Source organism: Podarcis vaucheri, assembly GCF_965113315.1.
Source record: "Podarcis vaucheri genome assembly, chromosome: 11".
Lineage (NCBI taxonomy): Eukaryota > Metazoa > Chordata > Lepidosauria > Squamata > Lacertidae > Podarcis > Podarcis vaucheri.
This window is the reverse complement of record NC_138749.1, coordinates 28,776,568-28,802,738: the sequence shown is the minus strand read 5'-3', so window position 1 is coordinate 28,802,738 and position 26,171 is coordinate 28,776,568. Positions and strand designations below refer to the sequence as shown.

Genomic DNA, 26,171 nt, shown 5'->3' with positions numbered 1-26,171 from the left:
AATGCTGTGCCGTTAGCGCTTAACACCCTAATAATTATTTATAGGTAGCTACGAGTTGCCAAATGCTCGAAGTGGCGCTTTAAATGTATGGAGCGTTTAAGTAGCCGTGATTCTACGCTGCTGCTTCTTCGAGCGTGAGAGAGAGGTTATCCGGTGCTTGAGTTCTCGAGGCACCGTTACTTTCCGCCCTTCGCAGAAAGGAGCAAGTCCGAGCAGGGTCTTGCCCGGGCGAACGCAGCTATATTGAGACGCCTCTTTCTCCAATCGACGTCCAGCTCAGGATCCACCCACCTCCGGCCGCCCCTTCCTAGGGATATAAAAGGCGCGAGCGGTTTGCAGCGCTCTCTGTGCCTCTTCGCTGGGGCGCGCTCCGTTCGTTTGTCTCGGCGGCAGAGGAGGGAAAGTGCAGTTCCCGACAAGGATCGACAGGGCGGCGGATCATGGCACCTATTGGAGGGACCCCGAAAAACAAGAAGGTAAAGCCGCCGGCTGCTTGGGGCTCTTGCTTGCTTGGTTTTGTTGTGAAGAGAAGCCCCGAAGTGAAATAGAGCCGCCAGACATTTCTCTGTCTTTGTAGTGTTCGGGCAAGAGGTGGTCGATTATCTCCTGCAAGGCGTCCTCGAGAAAAAGAACAACGGTGTTTTAATAGAAAAGTTGTGAGCGAGAGAGAGGGGTCGTTTGGGGCTTTGCTAATAGGCAGACCCTGGGGGCTTCAAGAGGGTCAAAGGTGAAAGTCCGCTCCACGAGTTGAGGTATAGAAATAGACACCTCGATCTACACCCACAGGGGGGCAATTTGATTTTTAAGGTGGGCAATTCGAGAATGAATTATTAATAGTGAATGGCCCTTTAGGCTTCCTCCACGTGAACAGGAGTTCACTTTTCGAATAATCGAATAATAAGAATTATATATGGGGGGGCATCAGGGTTTTAGAGATGCTTAGGTGGGTCATGGGCAAAAAAAGGTTGGGAACCACTGGTCTACACCCTTAACTATCTCAGCTGCCCTAGACGCTGTGAAGTGTAAGCCAGGGGACGTATTGAAGCCAGGGGCACCTGGTTCTGACAAATTTTTTATATGCCAAGACTTTTCATTTATTTTGTGTATAAATCTGATTATTCACATTGCTATGGAAATGTTCAGTATGATAGCAAAGTGTGAATGAATGAATAAATTTATTACGGTCATAGACCAGAAGAAAGGAAAAAGAAAAAAAAACATAAAAGGCAGCAATAATTTACAAGGGAATGGTGGTGTCAGTTAAAAATTGTAAAATTATACATAAAAACAATGCACATATACACACACACCCACACACACACACATATACATACTCATATATGCACTACAGTATATGTATGGGCTTAAAAAAGGGGGGGCTTATCCAGGGGTCAGATCTTTTACTTTTTTACAGCTAATGCCCTCCGCTTGATCGCGGCCGCAGAAAACTTGGCCACTTTCAATGTTACTTCTGGGTTTTTGTCTCCTAGTAGGATTTTCAGCCGCTGAGATTCAGATCGACCTGGAAATTTCTGAACGATAGGGGAGATAAACAGTAACCTGATATCCCCGTAAAGGTCGCAGTGTAACAGCACATGTGAAGCCGTTTCCACCTCCTTCAGACCACATGGGCAAACTCGTTCAGCATAGGGTGTGCCCTCGTATCTGCCCTTTAGTAAGGCAGATGGCAATACATCAAATCTAGTAAGGGTAAACGCCCGCCTATATTTTGCGATTTGTAGGTCCATCAAATATGGGGTTAGGTTAAACCCTTTTCCATAATCTTGGATAGCTGGATATTTATCTATCTTGCTCATATGGTCCTGAAGCTCTACATCTCCTATTCGCTGGCTCACCATCATTTTAGCCTTTTCAAAGCCTGAGGCTATAAGTTCTTGTGAGGAAAGCCCCAGGCCCCTCAGTTTTTCATAGAGCGACAATCTCCATTTAGACTGGAACGGGTCTAGTAGAGTCAATGGAGCCACTCCCACTGGGAAAAATATGAGTTTTAGCCAGAAATGAATCTTCAGGATCCATATCCTGGCATTAATAGGGAGTTGGCCAACCTCCAGCCTAACGGCAGTGTTAGAGACACAGGTAGGTAACCCTAGTAGGGAACGATAAAATTTAGTTTGTACAGATTCCAGGGACTTGAGTTTTTGACAATTAAATATCTGGGTGCCATAGGTCAATTGCGGAAGTATTTTTGCAACAAAGACCTGGGAGGCAGCGGGAACATATTGACCTCCTTTTCTATAAAAGAATCTTATGATAGCTCTGGAAGATCTTTGCGCATTTACAATGGAATTCTTAATCTGATGGCACCAAGATCCCTTCTCATCGAAAATTATTCCAAGATATCTAAAAGATGTTACTTGCTCAATAGGTTGGTTATTAATTTTCCATTTATGTCGGAGTTTTCTCTTGGAGAACACCATAATTTTTGATTTGGTGTAGTTTATTATTAGGTGTTCAGCTTCGCAATACTCTGTAAGAGCTCGTAAAAGTTTTCTTAGACCCACACAAGAGAAGGAAATAAGGGCCGCATCATCCGCGTACAAAAGGACCGGGATTGGTGTATTATTTAGATTTGGGGAGTGAGTACTTGCTTCCTCCATCTTTCCGACTAAGGAGTTTATATAGAAGTTAAAAAGAATAGGGGCAAGAACACAGCCTTGCTTGACACCATGGGAACTTTGGATTTCCTTTGATAGGTTCCCATAACGGTCGCATCTAACACGGATCCGAGTATTTTCATGTAGTCTACGGATAAGAAGCAAAAGACGTCTATCGATGTTTGTGACATTTAGTTTTTCCCAAAGTCTGTGCCGGGGTATCGAGTCGAAGGCTGATTTGAAATCTATAAAGGCTACATAGAGAGAGCCTCCTTTCTTTGAGGTGTATTTCTCCACTAGATGTTGCAATACCAGTCCTTGGTCTAGAGTTGATCTATGTGCCCTGAAGCCAGCCTGGGCTTCCTTTAGGATGTGCTCCTGTTCTAGCCAGTCCGCAAACTTTTCACGTAAGTGAGTTGCATAAAGTTTGCTGATGATGCTTAAGAGACTGATTGGTCTGTAATTGGCTGGATCAAGTTTACAGCCTTTCTTGAATATGGGAACGATGATTGCCAATCCCCAGTCCTCTGGTATTATTGGATAGCAAAGTGTGTTTTCTGCATTTGGAACAACTGAATGTGATACTGATTTAGATAGATACCTTTTCCATGCTTTGGCCAGGATTCTGCATAAAAATGTAATCAGTCAGAATTGTTGGGTCACTTCCTATTCCATGAATATGCAAATTTGCAGTCCCGCAGATGTGAAACTTCATTGTCATTAGAAAGCTTCACTAGAAGACTCATTGTTAATTGCTTTCGTAAACGTTACTCCGTGTGATTTCAAAGGAATTCATCTAAATATTTGTGTTACTGTTGCTTGATCATGTATATGACTAAAACCTAATAGGAGAGGTAAACGTACTCTTAAATATTAGACCTATGGATAATATGCCTGTTGGAAAATGGAGTATGTATGTGTGCATAGCTATGGAGTTATATGTTTGAAGGAAAGTCACATGCAGGGGGAAACCTGAAGAAATAGATTATTAGATTTTATCAACACAGCTTTTATGAAGATGGATAATCTAGCATATGATACTAGATAGTGTTCAGAAAAACAGAGATAAAAAAGTAGCACCAGTCAACCAATAAACAGCTCCTTGGCAATGATTTTGGCAGTGTTAATGGAGAAAGAAAGGTAAATCTGGGCAATGTTATGGCTAGAAGAACAAAAATATTTGACTACAGTGGAAAATGTGGGCACCTCTTGCATACAAAGCATGGAAAATGAAGAGAAGTGTAAACAATGCTTGGGCAGGAGATTATATTGTGATACTGTATAGATTTAGAAAGACTGTGTTGGGAATCATGCTGCCCCAAAAGCCTCACAGAGAGAAGGAGGAAAAGAAGCATAGAACTAAGAATGAGAGACACTGTCATGTTGCTGTAGCAGAGAACTATTCTTCTGCAAGTGTTTATAAGTACAGTATTTGCATATGTGGGTGACCAACACCTGGCAAAGCATTTGGTGGAACCTTCTGTAAAGCTTTTACTTAAGCTAGAAAGGCAGTGTGCCCCATTCCAGAACAGCTGTTTCCTAACGGAAGGGTGAACTTTTTGGTGATAGGGAAATACACTGCCTTTCAGATTTGTTTAAAAAATGTTAGCGTCCAGATTATATGTTCCTAGAACATATGGGCAAGTGTAGTGTGTAACATGTGTACTGCTAGACTCAATTCACACTGTCTTCACTTCAGAAGCAGAGTTTTATGAAGTAGGTCTGGTAAATCGTGAAGCAGTTAATAAAAAAGGGGGCACAGACATTTAGGGAGAGGTCAGTCTGAGATTCAACAGCAACTGTCACTGCAGCTATGAAAAGAAACACAGGACAGCTGTCACTAATGCCTCAGTTAACTATGACTGAGGGATCACAAAAAGCTGTTCAGATGGCAGCCCAGGCAATTGTCAGCAAACTTTTTCCTAATAAATAGCATTACATACTCAAGGGGAAATAATACTTTGAACAGGATCTGCCATCAAGCACATAAGGGAGTAATAACCCAAAATAACACCTCATCTTAGGGAAGGGCATAGTTTAGTATAGGAACTTCTATCCCCAGGATATCCAAGTGGGACTAAGAAAGACTCCTCCTTGAAATCCTGCAAACTACTGCCAGTCAGTGTAGAAAATTCTGAGCTAGATGGATGTGACTTGATATAAAAACCAACATAGGGCACAAATAGGTTCAAGTCTACCTGTTCGCCCAAGAGATGCTAGTATGATATACTATAAATGCCGTCAGTGGTAAGAATCACCTCCAGACTGGGTATTTTACAGAATGCAAGTATTGTTTTTCCTTTTAGGCCCATAATAGCCACCAGATAGGTTTCTATAGACAAAGTAGTAAAATATTTTGTACAAATAATTTTTTTATAAATATATATACGAATTTGCTCTAATGGAGAGGATTTCCAAGAAGTGCATTGGTGATAATGAAGTGCCATGAAGGGTGAAGGTTGTGTTCCTTTGACCTTTCAGGGTTTCAATAGTCCTTTTAAATCAGGAATGGGTAATTTCCATCCTGGAAGCTGAATGTGACCCTCTACATATTTCCTGTAGTTTTTGTCGTGCAGATTCAAAGTAGCTAGTCCAAAAAAATAAATAAATTGTGCTCTGTGAACCCAGCACACAATTGGTGAATTTAGTGGCTGTTGTAGTAGTCTTGCATTTAAAGAATTAATACAATGACACAAAATGACTTGGTGTGAGTTTCAGAGGGTTGAGTAATAAACTTGGCATAGTCCTCCTGGCAAGCATTCTCTTATCAGTGGGAATTATATAAAACTAGCACACAAAGAGAGATTTAAGACAGATGTGTTGGCATGGTTGATAGCTGCTTTCTACATGGCAATCCACCAGTGGAATCTTACAAAGTTTCTTCAGAAACTTCTTCAGCTCTCATCTGTGGCTCCTAGAAGCTGTCAGTATGCGACAGCTTCAGGAACAGCTTCAACTGGCAAACTAAACCAGATGAGGGTAGCCGATGAGTCTCAAACCCTTGGCAAGTTAGGGACTACCTTTACATGTGAAGACAGACTGTGGCGGATTGAGTGGACAAGATAAATAGTGGGTCCAACAGTCAAGAAGGCGGCTTCTGCATATGCTGTAGAGGGAAATTAGGAGCATATGGGGCTCATCAACATGGGAAAGTAGCCCATCTACTTTCAGAGAATGAAAACTCTGATCCTAAACCTCCACTGCCTTGTGTGATATCTTGTGGAGAAGATAAGGCTAAGGAGTAAACCCTACACAAATCCATTATGGAGTCTTAAGATGAGTGGATGGTGCCTTGTACGCCGCCTCCTGGCAACTCCTGCTGCCCTGCTGGAATCAAACGTATTGCTCTGCTTTCCTTTGGGCCACACCAAGAAGTGTTGTTCTGTCTAGACATCCCAGGACCTCCATACACGCTGCCCAGGAAGATCACAAGTGCAGCGGCTTAACTTTATATGTTATATGAAATGTTAATGTAATTTATTATTTTTTTCTCCTCTACATGATATAATGTATTTATGTATATGTTTTCAGATGTAAGTTGCTTGGAGACATTTTAGCTGAACGTTCTAAAATATTAGAACACTATGTAGTTGTTGTTGTTCTTCTTCTAGGGTATTCTTGAACGTCTAGATGCTGGAGAAATTGTGATTGGTGATGGAGGATTTGTCATTGCTCTCGAAAAGAGGGGATATGTAAAAGCTGGGCCTTGGACTCCAGAAGCTGCTCTAGAACACCCAGAAGCAGGTTAGTTTAATCTGCAATGTATACATTATGAATTGTGTAAAATTCCCAGTTGTAGAATACACATTGACCCCTGTGCTTGATAAAGTTAGTCATAATAAAAGCTGTGACCCTAAACAAACTTACTAGGGAGTAAACATCATTAAATACAGTGAGTAAGGCTTTAGAGGATTGTGCTTTATGCCCCTTGAAATCAGTGGAATAAGTCGGGTGCAATTAGTTCACATCCCATTTCATTCAATGGACTTAATCACAGTCCACTTTAGCTAAATAGGGGCTGTTGGGCACAACGCACAGGCCAATGAAAATTGGTTCTGTTCAACAATTTTTAATGGGCTCTTTAATGGGCACATTTTCTGATTTATACCTGATTTAGTATTTTATGACACTTTGAACTGGTTATTACAGAAATATTGCTTTAACGTTATATCAGTAATATTTAATCTTTTTTATATTTTTGCAGTTTTGGGATTGCCTTAAAATAAGGATTTAAAGTATACTGTTTGTTATCTTGTGTCTGAAGGCATCTATAGGTCTTTGAAGATAGGGTCCTGGATTTACAAAGACAAGGGGATGCAAGCAAATACTGTGATAATCACAAAAAAGCCATATTAATGTAATCAATGGTCTTTTGGTTATCCTCTGCTTCTACAGTAGCAGACAATGTGGTGGGATGGCACTGCTCACCTGACCTCCTGTCATTGCATTGTTGATGTTTACCAGGAGGGGGATAGTGGCTATTGTGCAAATGCGCTAATGGGAGTATTGGATTGGCTCTGCCTCTGCGTTTGCACCATGCGGGCCTTGCCAGCACTTCACCCCTCTACCTCCTGGTAAGCAGCAGTGATGCAACTAACAGGAGGTCAGGTGAACAGTAGTACCCCACCACATTGTTTGTATCTGATGGTGTCAAATACAGTGGTACCTCGGGTTAAGTATTTAATCGTTCCGGAGGTCCGTTCTTAACCTGAAATTGTTCTTAACCTGAAGCACCACTGTGAGGGGATGATTAGCTGCTTGTGCTTAAAATTGTGCCCCCTCAGAGTTTGTGCGGCTCCACAAACCTCTGTGTGTGACAGAGCTCCTCAGACATGTCTGCTCTAGTCACTAGTAGAGTCTGACAGTGGCTGCCTGCGGAAGCGCTTCCAGCAAAGAAGCTCCTTAACGGAAACGCGTCTCCTGGACTCACGACGTGGCAGCTTCCGGCGAAGTATGGGTCTCCCTACGGTTGCTTCTGACACCTCCCCGCTGTTTTCGCTGACGTGTCTCTCACCCCTTTCTCTCCCCTGCTGGTTCCTGCCTTGGCTGCTGCGTCTCTCTCAGCATTACTGAGATCCTCCTCCAGAGACCCCTCGCTCCCCCTGCTGGTCCCTGCTTTAGCTGCTGACTCTCTCCCAGCCTCTGGGAGCCCTACCACCTCCCTTTCCTCTGATGTCAGTTCCCTGACATCCACCTCCCCTCCAGGGCCCCCTTCCCCCCCGCCCCTACTCTCTCCTCTGGGCGGTGAGGAGCTAAAACCCCGAAAAGAATCCTCTTCATCTTCAGACGTCTCGAACATTTCCCTCCATCGGTCTTCGTTCCGGCTCGCTGAATCCTCCTCCGCCTCGGAATCAGAGAACCCCTCCAACTCTTCTTCTTCGTCGGTGGTGGCGAAGTATTCCCTCCGGAACCTCGCCACTGGCTGAGGTTTACGAGGGAATCTCTGATGAAAAGTTTCTATCAAAACCTCGTCATCTACATCCTCTGCCATGACCCAGGTGTTTTCCGACTCCGGCTCCCCTTCCCACATTACCAAATACTCTACTTGATCTCCCTTCCACCTGGAATCGAGAATCTCCGCTACATGGTAGCTGTGTTCTTTTTCCTCCATAGCTGGTCCCCTATTGACCCTCCCTTCTCTGTCCCCTTTATACGGTGACAGCAACGACCTGTGGAACACTGGGTGCAGCTTCATGTGGTTCGGTAACCGGAGTCTGAAAGCCACTGGGTTGACCTGCTGCGTGACTTCAAATGGGCCCAGCCTTTTGGGTCTTAACTTCTTACAACCCCCTTTGAATGGTAACCCTTGGGTGGACAGCCACACCTGGTCCCCCACCCTAATGCTTTCCCCTTCCCTTCTGGTTTTGTCTGCCTGCCTCTTATATTCCTCCTTAGCCCTGTTTAAGTTAAGTTGGAGCTGGCGATGGATCGCTTCCATTTCTTCAACGAACTGTTCTGCAGCTGGAACGCTCCAGTTCTCCCCTTCCCCCCCTGGGAAGGCTCGGGGATGACACCCGTGATTAGCCAAAAAGGGGCTCATCCCCGTGGACACGTTCTCTGCATTGTTGTAGGCAAATTCTGCCAACGCCAGCTTCTCCACCCAATCATTCTCTCTGTCATTCACATAACACCTCAAATATTGCTGGAGGACACCATTAGCTCTTTCCGCCTGCCCGTTGGTTTCTGGATGACGGGCAGTTGAGAAATTCACCTCTACATGCAATAAGCTCATGAGCTTCCTCCAGAACCTGGAAGTAAATTGTTTCCCTCGGTCAGAAACAACCCTCAAGGGGGCGCCATGCAGCCTAAACACATTTTCCACAAACAATTTAGCGGTTTCTTCCGCTGTGACCGCATGTGAGCAGGCTATAAAGTGGGCCATCTTGGTTAACAGGTCTACCACAACCATGATGGCTGTTTTCCCTCTGGACCTTGGCAGATCAGTCATGAAATCTATTGCCACTGCTTCCCATGGTCTTTCCGGCGTGGGTAGTGGTTCTAATAAACCTGCCGGTGCCCGCCTCTCCCCCTTGGCTCGTTGGCATTGGTCACACCCTCTCACATACTCCCGCACATCTTCCCTGACCTTGGGCCACCAGAATTCCCTGGTAACCAGCCACATGGTTTTGTGTTGCCCAAAATGCCCTGCTGTGGGGCTATCGTGCAGTTGCTTGAGTACCTTTTCCCTCAATTCCCCTTCAGGTATATATAACGCTCCCTTGTAGTACAACGCCCCGTTTCTCTCCTCAAAACCCCCGGGTTTGTCTCCCTCCCTCCTGAGACCCCTGAGTTTGTCCTGGGCGTATTCATCCTGCACCGTTCCCTCTACCAGTTCCCTTTGCCCCACCAATGCCGCCCCACACACCCAGCGGTCCTCTGGAATGACATGGGTCTCTTCGGGTGCTCCCTCCCCCTCCAAATATTCAGGTTTGCGTGAGAGAGCGTCCGCCCTAACGTTCTCTGGGCCTGGCACGTAACAAATCTCAAAGTTAAATTTGGAGAACTCCTGGGCCCATCTCAACTGCCGTTGGTTGAGCACTCGCGCAGTTCTCCAATACTCTAGATTCTTATGGTCCGTGCACACTTGCACCTTATGTTGTGCACCAATTAGCAGGTGCCTCCATCTCCGGAAAGCCTCATGAATCGCAAGAAGTTCCCGGTCGTACACCGTGTAGTTCCTCTCGGATTTGTTCAGCTTTCGCGAAAAGAAGGCACACGGTCGCCACTCTGACTCCTCCTTCCCCGGCTGCAGAAGAAGCACCGCCCCTATGGCTCTGTCAGATGCGTCTGTTTCGACCCTCAGCTTTTTTTGTAAATCCACATGCAGAAGTTGTTCATCAGAGGCGAAGGCCCTTTTCAGTTCCTCAAACGCTCGCTCCGCCTCCGCCGTCCAAACAAACTTCTTTTTACTGCTGAGACAGTCCGTGATGGGCGCCGTCAGGTGGGCGAAGTTTCGGATGAACTTACGATAAAAGTTTCCAAACCCTAGGAACCTCTGCACATCCTTCTTGGTTTTGGGTGTTTTCCATTCCAGCACTGCTTGAACCTTGCCGGGGTCCATGGCCAACCCCTTGTCTGACAAGCGGTACCCCAGGAATTCCACCTCCTTGGTATGAAACTGACACTTCTCCAGTTTCACCCACAGCCTGTTGGCTTGCAGCCTGCTCAACACTTCTCTGACGTCTCTCACATGTTGCTCCTCATTCTCCGAATACACCAACACATCATCTAGGAAGGCCACGCAATTCTTGTAGAGCAAAGGCCCCAGTACGTGGTTCATGAACGATTGAAAACACGCGGAGCCTGTTTGTAATCCAAAAGGCATCACGAGGTATTCAAATGCCCCCAAAGGGGTGAACATGGTGGTTTTCCATTCATCCCCTTTCCTTATACGTATCAGGTTGTACGCCCCCCTTAGGTCCAGCTTTGTAAAAATCTTTCCCTTCCGCACCCTGGTCAAAATATCATCAATCCTGGGCATAAGAAAAGCCGCCGTCTCTGTCACTGCATTTAACAGCCTGAAATCACATACAAGTCTCGGCTTGTCCGTGTGCTTTTTATCCACAAAAAACACTGGGCTACCCCCCGCTGCCTTGGACTCTCTGATGAAGCCTCTCTTCAGGTTCTTGTCAATGAACTCTCGCAACTCCTGCATTTCCCTGTCTGACATGGCATACAACTTGCCTACAGGAAGCTGTGCTCCAGGGAGTAAATTGATCTGGCAATCAAAGGGCCTATGCGGGGGTAGTTGGTCAGCTTCCTTCTCGCTGAACACGTCGCTGAGATCTGCATACTGTGGTGGCACCTTCACCTTCTCCATTACTTCAGTCCCTGCCAGGGTGGCTTGGGCCCCTGCTGAACCCTTTTCCCCCCTGCAGTGTTCTAAGCAATGTGCTGAACCGAAGGAAACCACTCTTTGATGCCAGCCCACCAGCGGATCATGTAGGGCTAGCCAGCTCATTCCCAAAATAATGGGAGCGCCTCCCAAGGTGGCCACATTAAACGCTATCAGTTCTGTGTGCCTTGCCACCCTCATTATCATTGGGACGGTCTGCAAGCTGACTCCTCCTCCCAACAGTTCCCTGCCATCGATCGTGGTCACCTGAAGGGGGTTGCTTAAAGGGATCGTCTGTATCTGGTGTTCAGCAGCAAACTCCTTGCTCATAAAATTGCAGGAGCTGCCTGAGTCCAACAGCGCCTTTATTTTTAGGGGGTGTCCATTTTGCAGCTCTAGCGACACTTCAATCACTAGAGCAGGTCGAGGAGCTTCTGGCACGGGCACTTTCACTGCTCTTTGGCCTGGCTGCAGTGCCCTGACTGTGGCAACCAGGCGTTGGCTTTTACCTGCTCCGTTTCTCCCTGCTCTCCCCCCTCAACAGCTCCCACCATCCCTTGCCATTCCTTCCTCTGGGGGCAGACTCTGGCAAAGTGGCCTGGCTGTTGGCAGAGATAGCATTTCCGGGCTCCTTTTCCCTCCTTCTTAGCCCCCTCACTGGGCTTTGAAACTGCGCGCGCGCGCGCTGTTCCGATTTCCATCGGCTCTGCCGGCGGGAAAGCTGGCTCAGGAATGTCTGGAATGCGGAACTCCTTCCAACGTTCCCCTCTCCCTTCCCGCCTCTCCAAGGCTCTTGCCTCCTGGCGCGCTCCAATGGTCAGCGCAGATTTGGTCAGCTGATCCATAGACACCGCCCTGGGGCTCCGGGACAGCTCGTCTTTCACAGCCGAAGAAAGACCTTCAAATAGCATCTGAATGGGTGCCGCCGATAAATCCCACCCCAATCTGTGAATCAGCATGGTAAATTCAGTCCAGTACTCACGGACAGATCGGCTTCCCTGCTTGCAAGCCATTAGCTGTCTGCGCACCACCCCTTCCTCAATATCGCTGGAAAACATGATATCCATTGCACGAAAGAACTTCATAGTGTCCTTTAGGATATCATTGTGCGTTGCCATCAGGGGTCGAACCCAGTCTCGCGCCCCCTTCTCAAGATGCCCAATTACGAAAGCAACTCGCGATTCCTCATCAGGGAACTCATCAAACTGCACATTAAGGGCATATTGCATCTCTGTCCTAAAGGCATGGTAATCCTTGGGGTCCCCCCCAAACTTCTGCACCAATCCTGGTACCTTTCTGGGGAACTGAGTGGTTCTCCCCTTCTTGTCTGCATCCTGAGCCCTTCTCTCCTCGAGCCTCGCCGTCTGCAGCGCAAGTTGGACCTCCAAAGCTTGATACCTTTCTTCCAAGCTTGGACCAGCTCTAACCCCTGCCTCTCCGGTTCCGGCTGGGTTGCTCATGATGCTTTCTCCTGCACAGGCAGCGTACAAGACTGTCAGACTGCTGTGAGGGGATGATTAGCTGCTTGTGCTTAAAATTGTGCCCCCTCAGAGTTTGTGCGGCTCCACAAACCTCTGTGTGTGACAGAGCTCCTCAGACATGTCTGCTCTAGTCACTAGTAGAGTCTGACAGTGGCTGCCTGCGGAAGCGCTTCCAGCAAAGAAGCTCCTTAACGGAAACGCGTCTCCTGGACTCACGACGTGGCAGCTTCCGGCGAAGTATGGGTCTCCCTACGGTTGCTTCTGACACCTCCCCGCTGTTTTCGCTGGACGTGTCTCTCACCCCTTTCTCTCCCCTGCTGGTTCCTGCCTTGGCTGCTGCGTCTCTCTCAGCATTACTGAGATCCTCCTCCAGAGACCCCTCGCTCCCCCTGCTGGTCCCTGCTTTAGCTGCTGACTCCCTCCCAGCCTCTGGGAGCCCTACCACCTCCCTTTCCTCTGATGTCAGTTCCCTGACAACCACTTTAGCTAATGGGGCCTCCTGCTGCCGCTGCACCGCTGGAACACGATTTCTGTTCTCATCCTGAAGCAAAGTTCTTAACCTGAAGCACTATTTCTGGGTTAGCCGAGTCTGTAATCTGAAGTGTATGTAACCTGAGGTACCACTGTTCTAGGTATTCTGGTACCATTTTCAGTAGTAGCTTTATGTTCAAAATCATTTGGCAAAACCTGTACCTCTTCAAAGACAAAACTGTCCCTGCCACAGTATGGGGAGAGTGAAATTAAGCCTGATGCTACTACTTCTGTCCACCACTACAATTTTCCATGTATCACTCCAGCTCCTTCAAAGTAAGGCAAGATTTTAAAAATGCAACAAACAACTATTTCACAACTGGGGTGTATTGCGAAAGTCCCATACCAGTCAGGCAAACAGTGTTCTAAGTGTGAAATAGATGTGACCTTAAATCATTCTTAAATTACATTTGTATGGGTCAAAATGGGGGGGGGGGGTGACAGAGAGTGTCAGTGTGTCAGATGTGACCTTGAAACTGGATAGGAAACCAAACAGTCTTGAAGTGAAGAAACAGCCTGTTTTTCTGGCCTTTGGTTAGAGTGCGGATGGTGCCAGCTATTGCACAGTAACTGCTGTGGGATTTGAGACAGCTATTCTGGCATCATAATTATAAACACATTTGCTTGGAATTAAGTCCTTTTTATTGTGGCAGAAAATGCTTCCTAAATGAGGTAACGAGTAGAAGTAATTAGTGGCCTACCTGTGCACATTAATTATCCTGCACTGCAGGGATACCAACATGGTTACACTGCAGGTGTTGTTGGATTACAACTTCTATCATCCTTGACTTTTGGTCATGCTGACTACGGCCAATTGAGGTTGGGATCTAGTAACATCTGGAGGACACTGCATTGGCTGTCTGTGTTCTATTGTCTCTATCTTAAGGCAGCCCAGGGAAGTTTTTAATGTGTGATATTTTAGTGTATTTTTGGTTTCTATGGAAGCCGCCCAGAGTGGCTGGGGAAACCCAGCCAGATGGGCGGGGTACAAATAATAAATTATTGTTGCTGTTGCTGTTGTTGTTGTTGTTGTTGTTGTTATAAATTCATTGTAGTTGTGGGTGGCACATTTCCCATTTAAAATCTACTTTTGATACACTGCCTGTTAAAAATGCTATTGCATATTGCACCAGTAGACTAAGGAAAAATAGCTTAATTGACAATATCCAGTAGTGGAGAACAGACTTCTATCCATGCAACAGGACTTCCCCTTCCTCTCCTCCTCCTCATGCAGCTCCTTGCATGCCTACTAAAACTGCAGGCATGTCCAACAGGTAGATTGTGATCTACTTGTAGATCACGGGGTGTTCCTAGTAGATCTTTGGCCCCTCAGTGATCTCCCCCCAAAAAAAGGGGGGGACCTGTGTCTTCCTAAAAAAAAGTTCAACAACTTTGGTTCATCCAACAACAATGGGTAGATCACTGCCAGTTTTTTTTAATACTGTGAGTAGATCACAGTCATTTGGGAGTTGGGTGTCCCTGAGAGTCTAGAGAAATTTGGGGGAGGAGTGCAGGAGGCTGCAGAGGGAAAGAAAAGAAGGGGAAATCTGCTTGTATAACACTGGATAACACTCTAAGGAAAGGAAAGAATGTGCCTTTCTTTTGCAACTTCAGATTTACCTGGAAGTCTTTCATCAGTTATTATCATATGAATCCTATTTATTTATACTTCTAATTTGCAGAGTTTTTCAAAACGCTCAAGTCAGCATTGTTCTTATTTTACAGGCAGGAAAAAGAGGGTGAGAGAGAGAGTGATTTTGCTTTCCCAAGATACCTCTACTATAGAGATGAACCTTAAACCTTCCTGGTTCAAATCCAATTTTGTCCAACTGTCAGATCTACAAGTGAAATGGTTTAACAGTCTCAGATGCCTTTTGCATTAATCATATACCAATTGCAAGTTGGGAAATTAATGTGCAGATTTTTTAATTGATTAAATACGCATACCCTTTATTAATAAATCAATGGGAGTGTTTCTTTTTAACAGTATAACAACTCAGTTAAAAATGAAGCGAATCACTATGTGTAGGTCATAAAATGGAACATAAGGCAATAAAATGTAAAAGGAGCTGCTGCCACAATATTAACATCATATTTGACTCTTCGTTTTGTTTAAACATTTTGCAGTTCGTCAGCTGCATCGAGAATTCCTCAGGGCTGGATCAAATGTTTTACAGACATTCACCTTTTATGCCAGTGATGACAAATTAGAAAACAGGGGGAACTATGTAGCTGATAAACATTCTGTGAGTAGTTTCAACTGTTTTTTATTTTTATTGACAAGCACAGTTACATGATCTCAACGCAGAAACATGGGTCACCTTTGCAAGACCTAACTCATTAATACAAAAATGTAGATTTAAAAATTCAAATAGAAATAAAATATATGAAGATTTAGTATACTGAAATGGCAAGACAGAGATGCTGCCTGGATTACCTTCCAAAAAAACAGGGACAACTGCCTGTCAGATGAAAGAAGCAAGCTAGTTACTCTTACTGTAGTTATTTCTCACAAAGCACTTTCAAGTTGTTTAATACTGTGGAAAACAGGAGCTGACAAGGGCTAAATTTATCAATTAATTGTGACAAAGAAAAGTTTGTCTACCCATATACAGAAGTAACACCTTATAGTGTGACATAATATTATGTGCAAGCCATGAATAGCCAAGAAGAATGTTTCTGTTTGATTTTTCAGTAAAACCTAGTTACTATTTTTTAATCTAGAAACTGATTTTGGAGGCCAGTTTGTCCTTTGCTCCTTCTCAGTGGCGTAGCGTGGGGGTGCAGGGGGGCCCGGCCGGACCGGGCGCAACATCTGGGGGTTAGGGTTAGGGGGCGCAAATCCACGGGTTAGGGGGCGCAAATTACTTGCCTTGCCCCGGGTGCTGACAACCCACGCTACGCCACTGCTCCTTCTTAGAGATATTGTAACACTGTGGTTACCTTTCAGACTTGAAAACACCCCCCCCCCCTAATATTTTCCTCAGGTGCTTTTAAATCTCTCACTTGAGAACATGTCAGCAATGTCAGGACAGAACCAGAGAAGAGATACAGACACTTTTGTCAACACTGAGAAGCACTCTCCTCTTCAATATTTTAAGGATCATTTGCCTATTTTTAGGTAGTTGGTTAGGATCACATATGTCCTCACTCTAAATTAACTTTGCTTGCCAAGAGTGACAGAATAAATGACATTTGCTGCATGATTCCTGACTGTCTGGATGAGACTACTGATGAAGACCTAGTTAGTTGTTGGTTGGTTAGTTGCTTTTGCCAAAATAGAAGCAGGCTGGCTCAATAGCAGCAAAGAGAAGCGAACTATATTTATGTTGTGATTAGAAGGAGTTATTTTCAGGAAATATTTTTGGGACCTTTGAAGATACTATTTTGGACCCAAAAATGAAGCAGGCAAACATTTACACTGTCCTCTAATAAAAAACACCCCCTTATGAAATTGTACTGTGATGATTGGTAAAATGTGAGACTTCTTAGCTGGACAACAAATGTAACGTGTATTCATTTTTCCTACAATAAAAGTGTAGGTATGTGTATGGTGTAAGTCTGTACTAATGCTATTTCCGTATTATCAGGGCAAGAAAGTAAACGAAGCAGCCTGTGATATTGCAAAAGAAGTGGCTCAAGAAGGGGATGCTTTGGTGGCTGGAGGCGTCAGCCAAACCCCTTCATACTTAAGTAGCAAGAGTGAAGCTGAAGTTAAATCAATCTTTCGAAAGCAGCTAGAGGTTTTTACCAAAAAGAATGTGGACTTCTTAATTGCAGAGGTAAATGCAACCATTAAGGAAACAGTAAGCGGTGATAATGGGGGAAACTGCTTTTGTGATAGGTTCGTATCCAGAGTTTGGGGCTCTGCAGATTTGCAAACCACCTGCCACCAAAGAGTGACCAAGGCATGCCAAAACCGGGCCTAAACCCCTATTGAAATGGATCTAGAAAATCTGCTTCATCAAAGAGTGCCAGAAAGAGTTGGGGGGGCAGGGCACCCCTCAGAAAATTGTGCCCAGGGCCATGTGCCCCTCAGACCCCACCCCAATCCTGGAAGGTGTGGGATAACAATGACTTGGGCCTAGCCTCTGCACAAACAAATCAGAACGAATGCTCAATAAACTGATATCATATAGCCTCCACATAAATTTTACATGAACAAATCGGGATAGATGCTCAGTGAATAGGTTGGTAGAACCCTTAAACAGATACCCTGAGGTACAAATGAGTTTAGTATATGACGAAAGATACTCAGCAAATGCAATTTTTTGAGGGAAAGTTTTGAATATTTAGAAAATAACAGGAATCCCCATTTCCCTCTCTGCTGGGCTGGGAAGGGGAAGCACTGGCTTCAGCAAAGGTGTCTGCCAACTGAACATGCAGGTGAGTGGCCCACTGGTGGTATTCTTCTTGCCATTGGAGGGCAGCAGAAAGCCTTGAAATATGGAGCATTCCAAAGGTGGGGAGGGAGCAGAGCTAGGCATTAGGCCCTGTGTGGAGTCAATCACTGTGCCAGTCTGGAGCTCCGGCAGTGATCAGAGCTAATCGTAGTCCACCTCCATTTCACCACAGCCACCATGCATAGATATGGGGCAGATGCAACGATGGCTCTGACCTTCAATAAAGCCCTTTTGTCAGGGGGTGGGGTTTTTGCATTGTATCCCAATTTTTAAAAAATTAAAATGTACTTTTTCTTTTAGTCTTTTGTTTGTTTTTGTTACATTTTCACACCAAAGGTAGTATTATGCTCTGAACTCTCTCTCTCTCTCCTCTCTCTCTCTTACTTACTTACTTACTCCTTTCATCTCTTTTTAGTATTTTGAACATGTTGAAGAAGCTGTGTGGGCAGTTGAAACCTTAAAAGAAGCTGGGGTTCCAGTTGCAGCAACTCTTTGTATTGGTCCAGAAGGAGATATGCATGGCATATTACCTGGAGAATGTGCTGTCAAACTTGTAAACGCTGGTAAGATTCTATATTTGACGTATCCATCGTGATACAAGTTAAAATATTAGCGATATGGAATGAGATGAAAGAAGCTCAGCAAAAGTAGGTGCATGTTTGAGTAGGAAAATATTGGACAAGGTGAAAGGGAAGGCCTGTTGGATCATAGTGGACCCAGCTTGGGGGGGGGGGGAGGAACTTTGCCCCATTCTCCCTAATGGACCAATTACTCAAATAGTTCTACTTTTTATTTTAAAATTTCGAATCTGCTTTATTAAAGCTCAAAGTAAAAATGTCATTTTAACAAGTGCTTTGCAAATGACCCTATCGTCCACTTTAGCTATTGCAGCACAGAAAAACAGGCAAGTGGCCCCATCCACAGGCAAGTGGGGAACAGCTATCAATCTCTTGATTCTGCCTGAAAAGGTGCACGAGATGCAAATCCCGGCACAAAATACTTGAAGCTTGTATCCCACACCCATACTTGGTTGCTTTACAATACCAACAATTCCACACTTAAATCAGGCGGCTAAAGCAAATAAGCTTTGGTTGGGAGGAATCAGGAGTGGGTTTTTGTGTGAAAGGACTGTGAGCAAAAAACAAAAACACACACAACCAAATTTCTGGACTGGGAGGTATCACTAAGAGGTACATTCTGCCCTTTAATTCTAAGTATACATTCACCTCCCTTTCTAACGTAGTATTTTGCATGTGATTCCAACCTGGTAATTGCCACCTGCCCAGATTTTAACTTGTCTGAATTAATTTTAAGATGTATTTTAATTAATTGATGTCTGTTTTTATGCATCTTATGTTGTTTTTATGATGTTAGCCCAGCTCTTCCGGGGAGGGTGGGATACAAATTAAAATATTTATTTATTTATTTATTTAGAGATGCCAGCTTGTGGTCTTTGGGTTTTGTGGGTGGGAACTTAGCAAATCCATCTGCCCACCCCAGGTCTAGAGTACATTCAGCCCAGCCCTGCAAGGCGTGGATCTCATACTTTAATCTGACACTCCCAGCATTTCAAAGACAATAAGTACTTTGCTATTTATGTCTGTTTCCATACATGCATATTTAAAGTGCAGTTCAAAAAAACCCCACAACATCAAAAGGGGCCCTTTATGCACAGATCACATTAGTTTAAAACATTGAATTGAAAGACGTTGTGAAACACTTCACTTCTTGTTCTTTAGGTGCTTCTATTGTTGGCGTGAACTGCCATTTTGATCCAGCTACTTCCCTCAAAACTCTGAAACTCATGAAGGAGGGCTTGGCAGCTGCTAAACTAAAAGCGCACCTCATGTCACAGCCACTTGCGTTTCATACTCCGGACTGTGGGAAGCAGGGGTTCATTGATCTACCAGAATTTCCTTTTGGTAAGACTTTTGTTGTTGTTGCTGTTTTTAGCATGAAGCTGCGAGAAAAATAGCACTTATACCTCAAATAGTACAGTAAAATACAGTATACATCAAATATCCAGTACATGTACTGGAAATAGGCCCCATTGCCTTCAAAAGCATACAGTTGGTCTGGAACTGAAGCCATGTTGCATTGTATAAAATGTATTTATTATTATTTTTTTAATGCACCATCATTCTATTCATATTTCAAGAGTGATTTATAGTCAATTAGATTAATTATAGGGATGCGGGTGGCACTGTGGGTTAAATCACAGAGCCTAGGACTTGCCGATCAGAAGGTCAGCGGTTTGAATCCCCGTGACAGGGTGAGCTCCCGTTGCTCGGTCCCAGCTCCTGCCAACCTAGCAGTTCAAAAGCATGTCAAAGTGCAAGTAGATAAATAGGTACCGCTCTGGCGGGAAGGTAAACATCGTTTCCGTGCAGTGCTCTGGTTTGCCAGAAGCGGCTTAGTCATGCTAGTCACATGACCCGGAAGCTGTACGCCGGCTCCCTCGGCCAATAAAGTGAGATGAGCGCCGCAACCCCAGAGTCGGTCACGACTGGACCTAACGGTCAGGGGTCCCTTTACCTTTACTTAGATTAATTATAAAATACAACACTAAAACAGTAGGGTCAGAGTCTAAATATTTAAACCTAAAGATTGCCGGCAGGTAAACGTCTATAGCAAGAATAGGAACCATTTTTCAGGCCACAGACCACATTACTCAGCAAAAAAGCTATGGGTGTGTGTGTCACATTTCATTCGTGGACAGAGTCCAAAAGTAGACAGGGCCAGTTACCATGCAGATCAGCTGAGGGGTGTGTGTGTTATTTTCATCCTGTTATACGGCTGAGCTTGATGTCCGTGCTGAGACTGGGATGAAATTGGGCCATCTGCTTCCCAGATGATCTGCAAATATCATCTAAGGAGCAGGAGAAAGCTACTGATTTTCATCCCCATCTCAGTATGCTTAAAGCTTCCCACCCAGCATGCTGAACTGGGGATAAAAAAAAAAATTAGAACCTCCCTGTTCATCAGATGATCTATTCCATTTGGTGGGGAAAACATGTAGGTAATTCTTGGAACTAGAAAAGAGTGCTGAAAAATTTGTTTAGATCACTTTGTGGAATAGGGAGCCCTACCTAAGTCAAGCCAGTTTGGAAACTAAAAACTTGCTCCCCAAGCGTGGCTACTGTGGCTCTGCCTTATGATACCTGGAAAGAGACTCTTCCCCAAGGTTGATTCACTCCTTGCTGCTGTTTGCAAACTCAGTAGTTGTGAATAAATACACAATTGTCTGTCCTGGTTAGCGCTGTCTAAAGAAAACAAGCATATTTTGTAAAACATTTGGATGACAATGGTAGTGTTTTGCACAGATTTTTATCACCGAATGTTCAGATAATAGTAATTACATATCATTACAGCTTTGGAGCCAAGAATTCTATCCAGATGGGATGTTCACAAATATGCAAGAGAGGCCTATAATTTGGGGGTTCGGTATATTGGAGGGTGCTGTGGGTTTGAACCATATCACATCAGAGCAATTGCAGAGGAGCTGGCCCCTGAAAGAGGATTTTTACCACAAGCCTCTGAAAAACATGGCAGCTGGGGGAGCGAATTGAGCATGCATACCAAACCATGGGTCAGAGCAAGGTAAAGTATATTTTTAACTCTGATACTAAAATAACCCACTATATATATTTCTTTTTCAGAAATGCATTGCTTCATATAGCAAATTACTTGGTAGTAGTAGAACTCTATGTCATGGTACAAAACCATGCACACAAGCAGTTTTGAACAGTAATTTTATAGACCTAAAGACCAAGATGGAAGTAATGGATGCAGGATATTACTAAATATGTGCATTTAGATCAATACAGTGACTGAGTTAAATACCCTCCAATTTACAAGGGTACCTGTTATTCAACCATTGTACAGTCAAGTTTCATTCAGATTTCCTGATGATATAAATGTTGTTCCTTTCATGTTAGGCTGGAAGCATTTGCTATGTATAGTAAAGCTAGAGAGACTGAATTCAATCAGAATACTAGCTTCTTAGTTGTGCAGTTTGCCCTCATGCTCCAAACATGTGGGAACATTTAGAAATCAATTTCATAATTAACTTGTTTTGTTCATACTACTACTTGGGCACCCGATGCAGTGCCCATCAAGGCCTTCTGTCCCTACCAATTTTTATTTTTTTTAAAAAAAACCTGTGAGGGTTTTATTTCAGGCCAGGGGTTTCTCTTTTGGGGGGGGTCTGTGTTTTCTTTGTTTTGAGTATGTAGATACGTTGCCTGGGCCCCTGGGGATTTTTTTTTTCAGGGGGTGGGGGCAGTTCCGAACATCACCACTTTCATTCTGTGAAATGGGTATTTTGTGGTGCTCATAACAGTTTCTCAGATTTCCAAATATTCTCCCTCCCTGACACAAAATGTTGGGGATTCTTTTGTTGTTATGTGGTATTGCCCTCCTTTTTGTTGCAGCTAAGCCAGAGGGCCACTAAAAAGTTCAGCATATATCTGTAGCATGGTTGTGAAGGTTGTCTGAGGTCCTGAAACCTCATTTAAACGTCTTACATTGCAATCATTATATAGGTTGCCTTTGAAGTTCAACAATGTGCTGCCTTTGAACATTCAACAATGTTTAAAGCTATAGTCAAGATTTCTGGAAAACTACTATCCATATTCCTGGGGCTACAAAGTTCATTTTAGCCCCCTCCCCCTTATCACTTGTATTATATAGGTCAATGTTATTTTTGACCTGGCCTTAGGAGGAAAAGAAACTAGGAAATATCCATATAACCCTTTCAAAAGCACCTGTATTTCAAAAGTGATATGTTAGGGTTTTATTCCTCAATATCCTTGGGGAGGTGGGGTGGGGAGAATTAGCAACAATACAACACTACCAATGTTGGTGTGCCCCCTTATGCATTTGAGGCCCTTGGTGCTAGATCTCAGTGTCCAGGCTGAATGATTACACTATTAATCCCTCTGGCAAGTCCATCCTAGGGTTGCCACATGTCCTCTTTTTCCAGGACAGGTCCTCTTTTTCATGGGTATGTAAAATCAGTCATCATAGTGAGCCATAGTTAAAAGTAGAACACCTTAAATTGAGTTATTAAAACAATCCTTTGCACTGTTAGGTTTACAACCAAAATTATTCTATGACAATCTGTTGATTTACATGCTAAAATATTTTGTAAAATATCTTGTACTGTATCCCTCTTTGATTTAAAATATATTGAATAGCATCTGTCCCTTTTTTAACTTAGGGCTAGGAAGGAATACTGGGAGAATCTGTTGCCTGCTTCAGGAAGACCATATTGCCCCTCACTGTCAAAGCCAGATGCCTGGGGGGTGACCAAAGGGGATGCTGAGTTGATACAGCAGAAAGAAGCAACATCTGAACAACAGCAGAAAGAACTCTTCAAAAGACAGAAATTCAAATCCAGCACTGTAGCATAGATTATTAGCAATTTTGTCTATGCGAAAACAAGCATGTCACTGTATAATTGACAACTCAGTAGAAAGATCAGACAGAATTTATTAATTGCAAGTTGGAAGTATAATAAATCTCAAAACACTTTTAAAAAATGAAAATGCGCTCATGCTATGTGCTGCACTTTTATTGAATACTCCAATTTATTTGCAGTACACACAATTCAGAGCACGTTCATCCTCTAATCCTATTGAAATAATTGGGATTTAATGCTTACATGTAAAATAGTCCAATCCTAAGCAACTTTTCTCAAAATCAAGTCTCACTGCGTTTAACAGAATTTCCTTCCTAGTGAATGTGCTTAGGATTTCACCAAAGAACTTGGGTTAATTGGAACTTTATATGGATTGTGCCCATTATCTCAGATGGAGAAGTTTTATCTTCAATCCCCCCCCCCCAATAAGCATAGCACTCTCTATGAAAGCAAAAAAAAGAGGTGAATACTTACTTTGGAAAGATATTTTTTTCTCAGGATAGGAATAGTTTAGATCACTGCAATTATATAATTTAAAAAAATAAAATACTTCTGATAAACAGCAGGCTATTTTCAAAATATTTGTTGGTTTTATTCTCCTAGGCCTGAGATGCCATTGCCATCTCTAAATGCATATTGCAGGAGATCAAATTTAGCTAAAAATTATTCTGCATGAAAAAAAAAAGTTTATTAAAAAGGGTTATTTACAGTCCCAATTAGAAACAGAAAAATATAAAGAAGATACAAGAATATAAAACTCTTTTCTGCATGTGAAATCCAAACATGTAACTTCTGGAAATGTATAAAATCCACTTGGATTTTCCATCACAAATTAGCAAGAAGTCTTATATAGATCATGACTGAAGTTTCCTCTTGAGCTGCTTAGCTTCCCAGACTGTGGGTGGTATCCAAAAGTGATGGTACTGAAATAATCCACCAGTAGAGTCGGCAGGAAGCCATTTCAATGACCCCTAAATTCCATGCCCTCTCTAAATCCCTCAGATTTTTGCCCCCCCCCCACCCAGTATATGGGTTTTGAGAGGTGCTAAGCAGGAAGGGGAAATGGACAAAAAAAACCCCTCCCTGTTTTGCTGACCAATTCCTTCCGTCAATAGTTGCCACTGGATACCACTCTATAACTATGCAGATATTTAGGTCCACTTCACCATGTAGCATCTGTGGAAGCTGATCACATTTACTTTCACCACTCAGCATGATTGATCCATTCCAATATACTTCACTGGTGCACCTGATCAAGTAGTTGAAATCATCTTTCTTACATCTAATAACAGTATCATATGAGGGCTTTGGTACCCGCTTTTAAAAAGGGAAATCTCCATTTCTCACTGAAACTAAGGTCACATGTTAAAACCTTAACGACTGAAAATCTTCTGGCATGTGGCTCAGGGCCGGCCTGAGACATTTTGGCACCTGAGGCAAACCACAAAATGGCGCCACCCTCCCTGCTAGGGAAGAAGGGGTGAGTGAAGATAGGCATCAGGAACAAGGGGAGAAATAAAGATCTACATTGGAATCTGCTGCCCCCTGTGGTTACTGCCACTTAAGGTGCTTGCCTCACCTTGCCTGAAAAAGCTAAATAGATGACTAATATCTGCTATATACTGAGGGGATTGGCCTATATGTGACATCATTCAGTTCTTTTATATCTAAGAGCAATGTTCTGTATGAATACCAATAAAGATTTACAAATTACCCTAATGTCTTGCTGTTTTAAGAGTGAAATTATATTTAAAACGTACAGTGTTAAGAAAAAATGAATAAAGGTACCTAACACAATGTTTTAACATGCTTTGTTTGGCACAAAATATTCTTCCTGAATATGTTTGCCCTGACACCTTTCTTCTCCATGACACATTATAGAACTCTTTTGTAATTGTGCATACACATAAAAAAGGCTATATCAGTCTTGTAACAATAAAGCAGGAATGGGAAGTTCTGGCCCTCCAGATGTAGCTGTAACTATATACATACAGTTAAACTTTGGTTGTCAAACATAATCTGTCCCGGAAGCCTATTCAGCTTCTGAAATGTTCAACAACCAAGGCTTCTGGTTGGTTGCAGGAGCTTCCTGCACTCTGGAGAGCCAGTGTGGTGTAGTGGTTAAGAGCGGTAGTCCGGTGAACCGGGTTCGCGTCTCCGCTCCTCCACATGCAGCTGCTGGGTGACCTTGGGCCAGTCACACTTCTCTGAAGTCTCTCAGCCCCACTCACCTCACAGAGTGTTTGTTGTGGCGGAGGAAAGGAAAGGAGATTGTTAGCCGCTTTGAGACTTCTTCAGGTAGTGATAAAAGTGGGATATCAAATCCAAACTCTTCAAGCAGAAGCTGTGTCAGATGTTCAGTTTCTTAAAAATGTTCAAAAACTGGAGCATTTACTTCTGGGTTTTCGGCGTTCAGGAGCTGAAACATTCCAAAACGGAGGCGTTTGGGAGCCGAGGTTTGACTGTATATATATATACAATCCCTGCAATCCCTACACAGATCTGGCTGGCACAAGGCACAAAACCACAGCTCGCCCCTATACACGAAGCCAAGCCAGAGCACAACTAAATGCAGCACAGCCATCTTCTCAGAAAAACTCTTCACAAGCTCAAGAGGTCAAGACACAAAAGCTTTAGCAACTAATCTACACTTAATGACCCACCCAGTGGTATTCAGAATATCACTCATGAAATCACTCAAGATATCCCTCAAGTAATTAAGGAACAAAAGAAGAAGAGGCACACTAATCTAGGAACTTCCTCTCTGCCCAGAACGTTGGAGGCTATACACCACACCCCTCAACAGTATTTATAGGAACTCAAACACCAGATTCTGCTCTGTTCCAGTAACAAGAAGCCGAAAGCACCAGCCTGAAGATGACGAGTGAGACCTCGTCGAAACGTCGCACAGACACCCCGACTCTTACACGGGAAGACACCCGAAGACACCAAAACCTGCATTCCTGTACCCGTGAAAATCTACGAAAGCATATATATATATATATATATATATATATATATATATATATATATATCATTCCTGTTCTTTGTCACTGGTGTCCAAAAGGTCTAATCTAATACTGTAGCTGTCAATAACTTGAATCTAGGACTTTACTTCATTTTGTGTGTCTTGTGTCCAAGAAGATGCTTTGCCTGGGTGCTCTGGAGCAACCATAGTTTGTTTAAAAACAATAGCAACAGACAATTTTTCAACCCTTGAATGTTTTCAGTTAACCATCCACTGGGAATTGAACATTTGCTGCACATCCTGGAAGCCAAATAGGGCATTTCTGCAGCAGTTACTTTGAAGAGTTTGTGTTGCCTTTACACACATTTAAAGTACGGTATTTGGATTCATTCTCTATTTTCTCCACAAGGAGGAGC

General features: G+C 43.7%; 1 protein-coding gene across 1 annotated transcript; it reads left to right on the top strand.

Moving 5' to 3' along the window:
• Window positions 1–316: 316 nt before the first annotated feature.
• On the top strand, window positions 317–24,500 carry LOC309514693 (betaine--homocysteine S-methyltransferase 1). Its single transcript, XM_082191995.1, has 8 exons — window positions 317–476; window positions 6,227–6,359; window positions 15,090–15,208; window positions 16,553–16,744; window positions 17,781–17,928; window positions 19,105–19,287; window positions 20,737–20,965; window positions 22,587–24,500. Exons 1-8 carry the CDS (start codon window positions 441–443, stop codon window positions 22,777–22,779), a joined length of 1,233 nt encoding a protein of 410 aa, XP_082048121.1. The 5' UTR covers window positions 317–440; the 3' UTR covers window positions 22,780–24,500.
• The last annotated feature ends 1,671 nt before the right edge of the window (window positions 24,501–26,171 follow it).

What these genes read in the sequence shown, in the direction of transcription:
- LOC309514693 (XM_082191995.1), top strand. Translation starts at nt 441, where the DNA reads ATGGCACCTATTGGAGGGACCCCGAAAAACAAGAAG. An exon ending in TCTAGAACACCCAGAAGCAG is followed by an intron (nt 6,360 to 15,089) that starts GTTAGTTTAATC and finishes AACATTTTGCAG; the next exon opens with TTCGTCAGCTGCATCGAGAA. An exon ending in TGTCAAACTTGTAAACGCTG is followed by an intron (nt 17,929 to 19,104) that starts GTAAGATTCTAT and finishes CTTGTTCTTTAG; the next exon opens with GTGCTTCTATTGTTGGCGTG.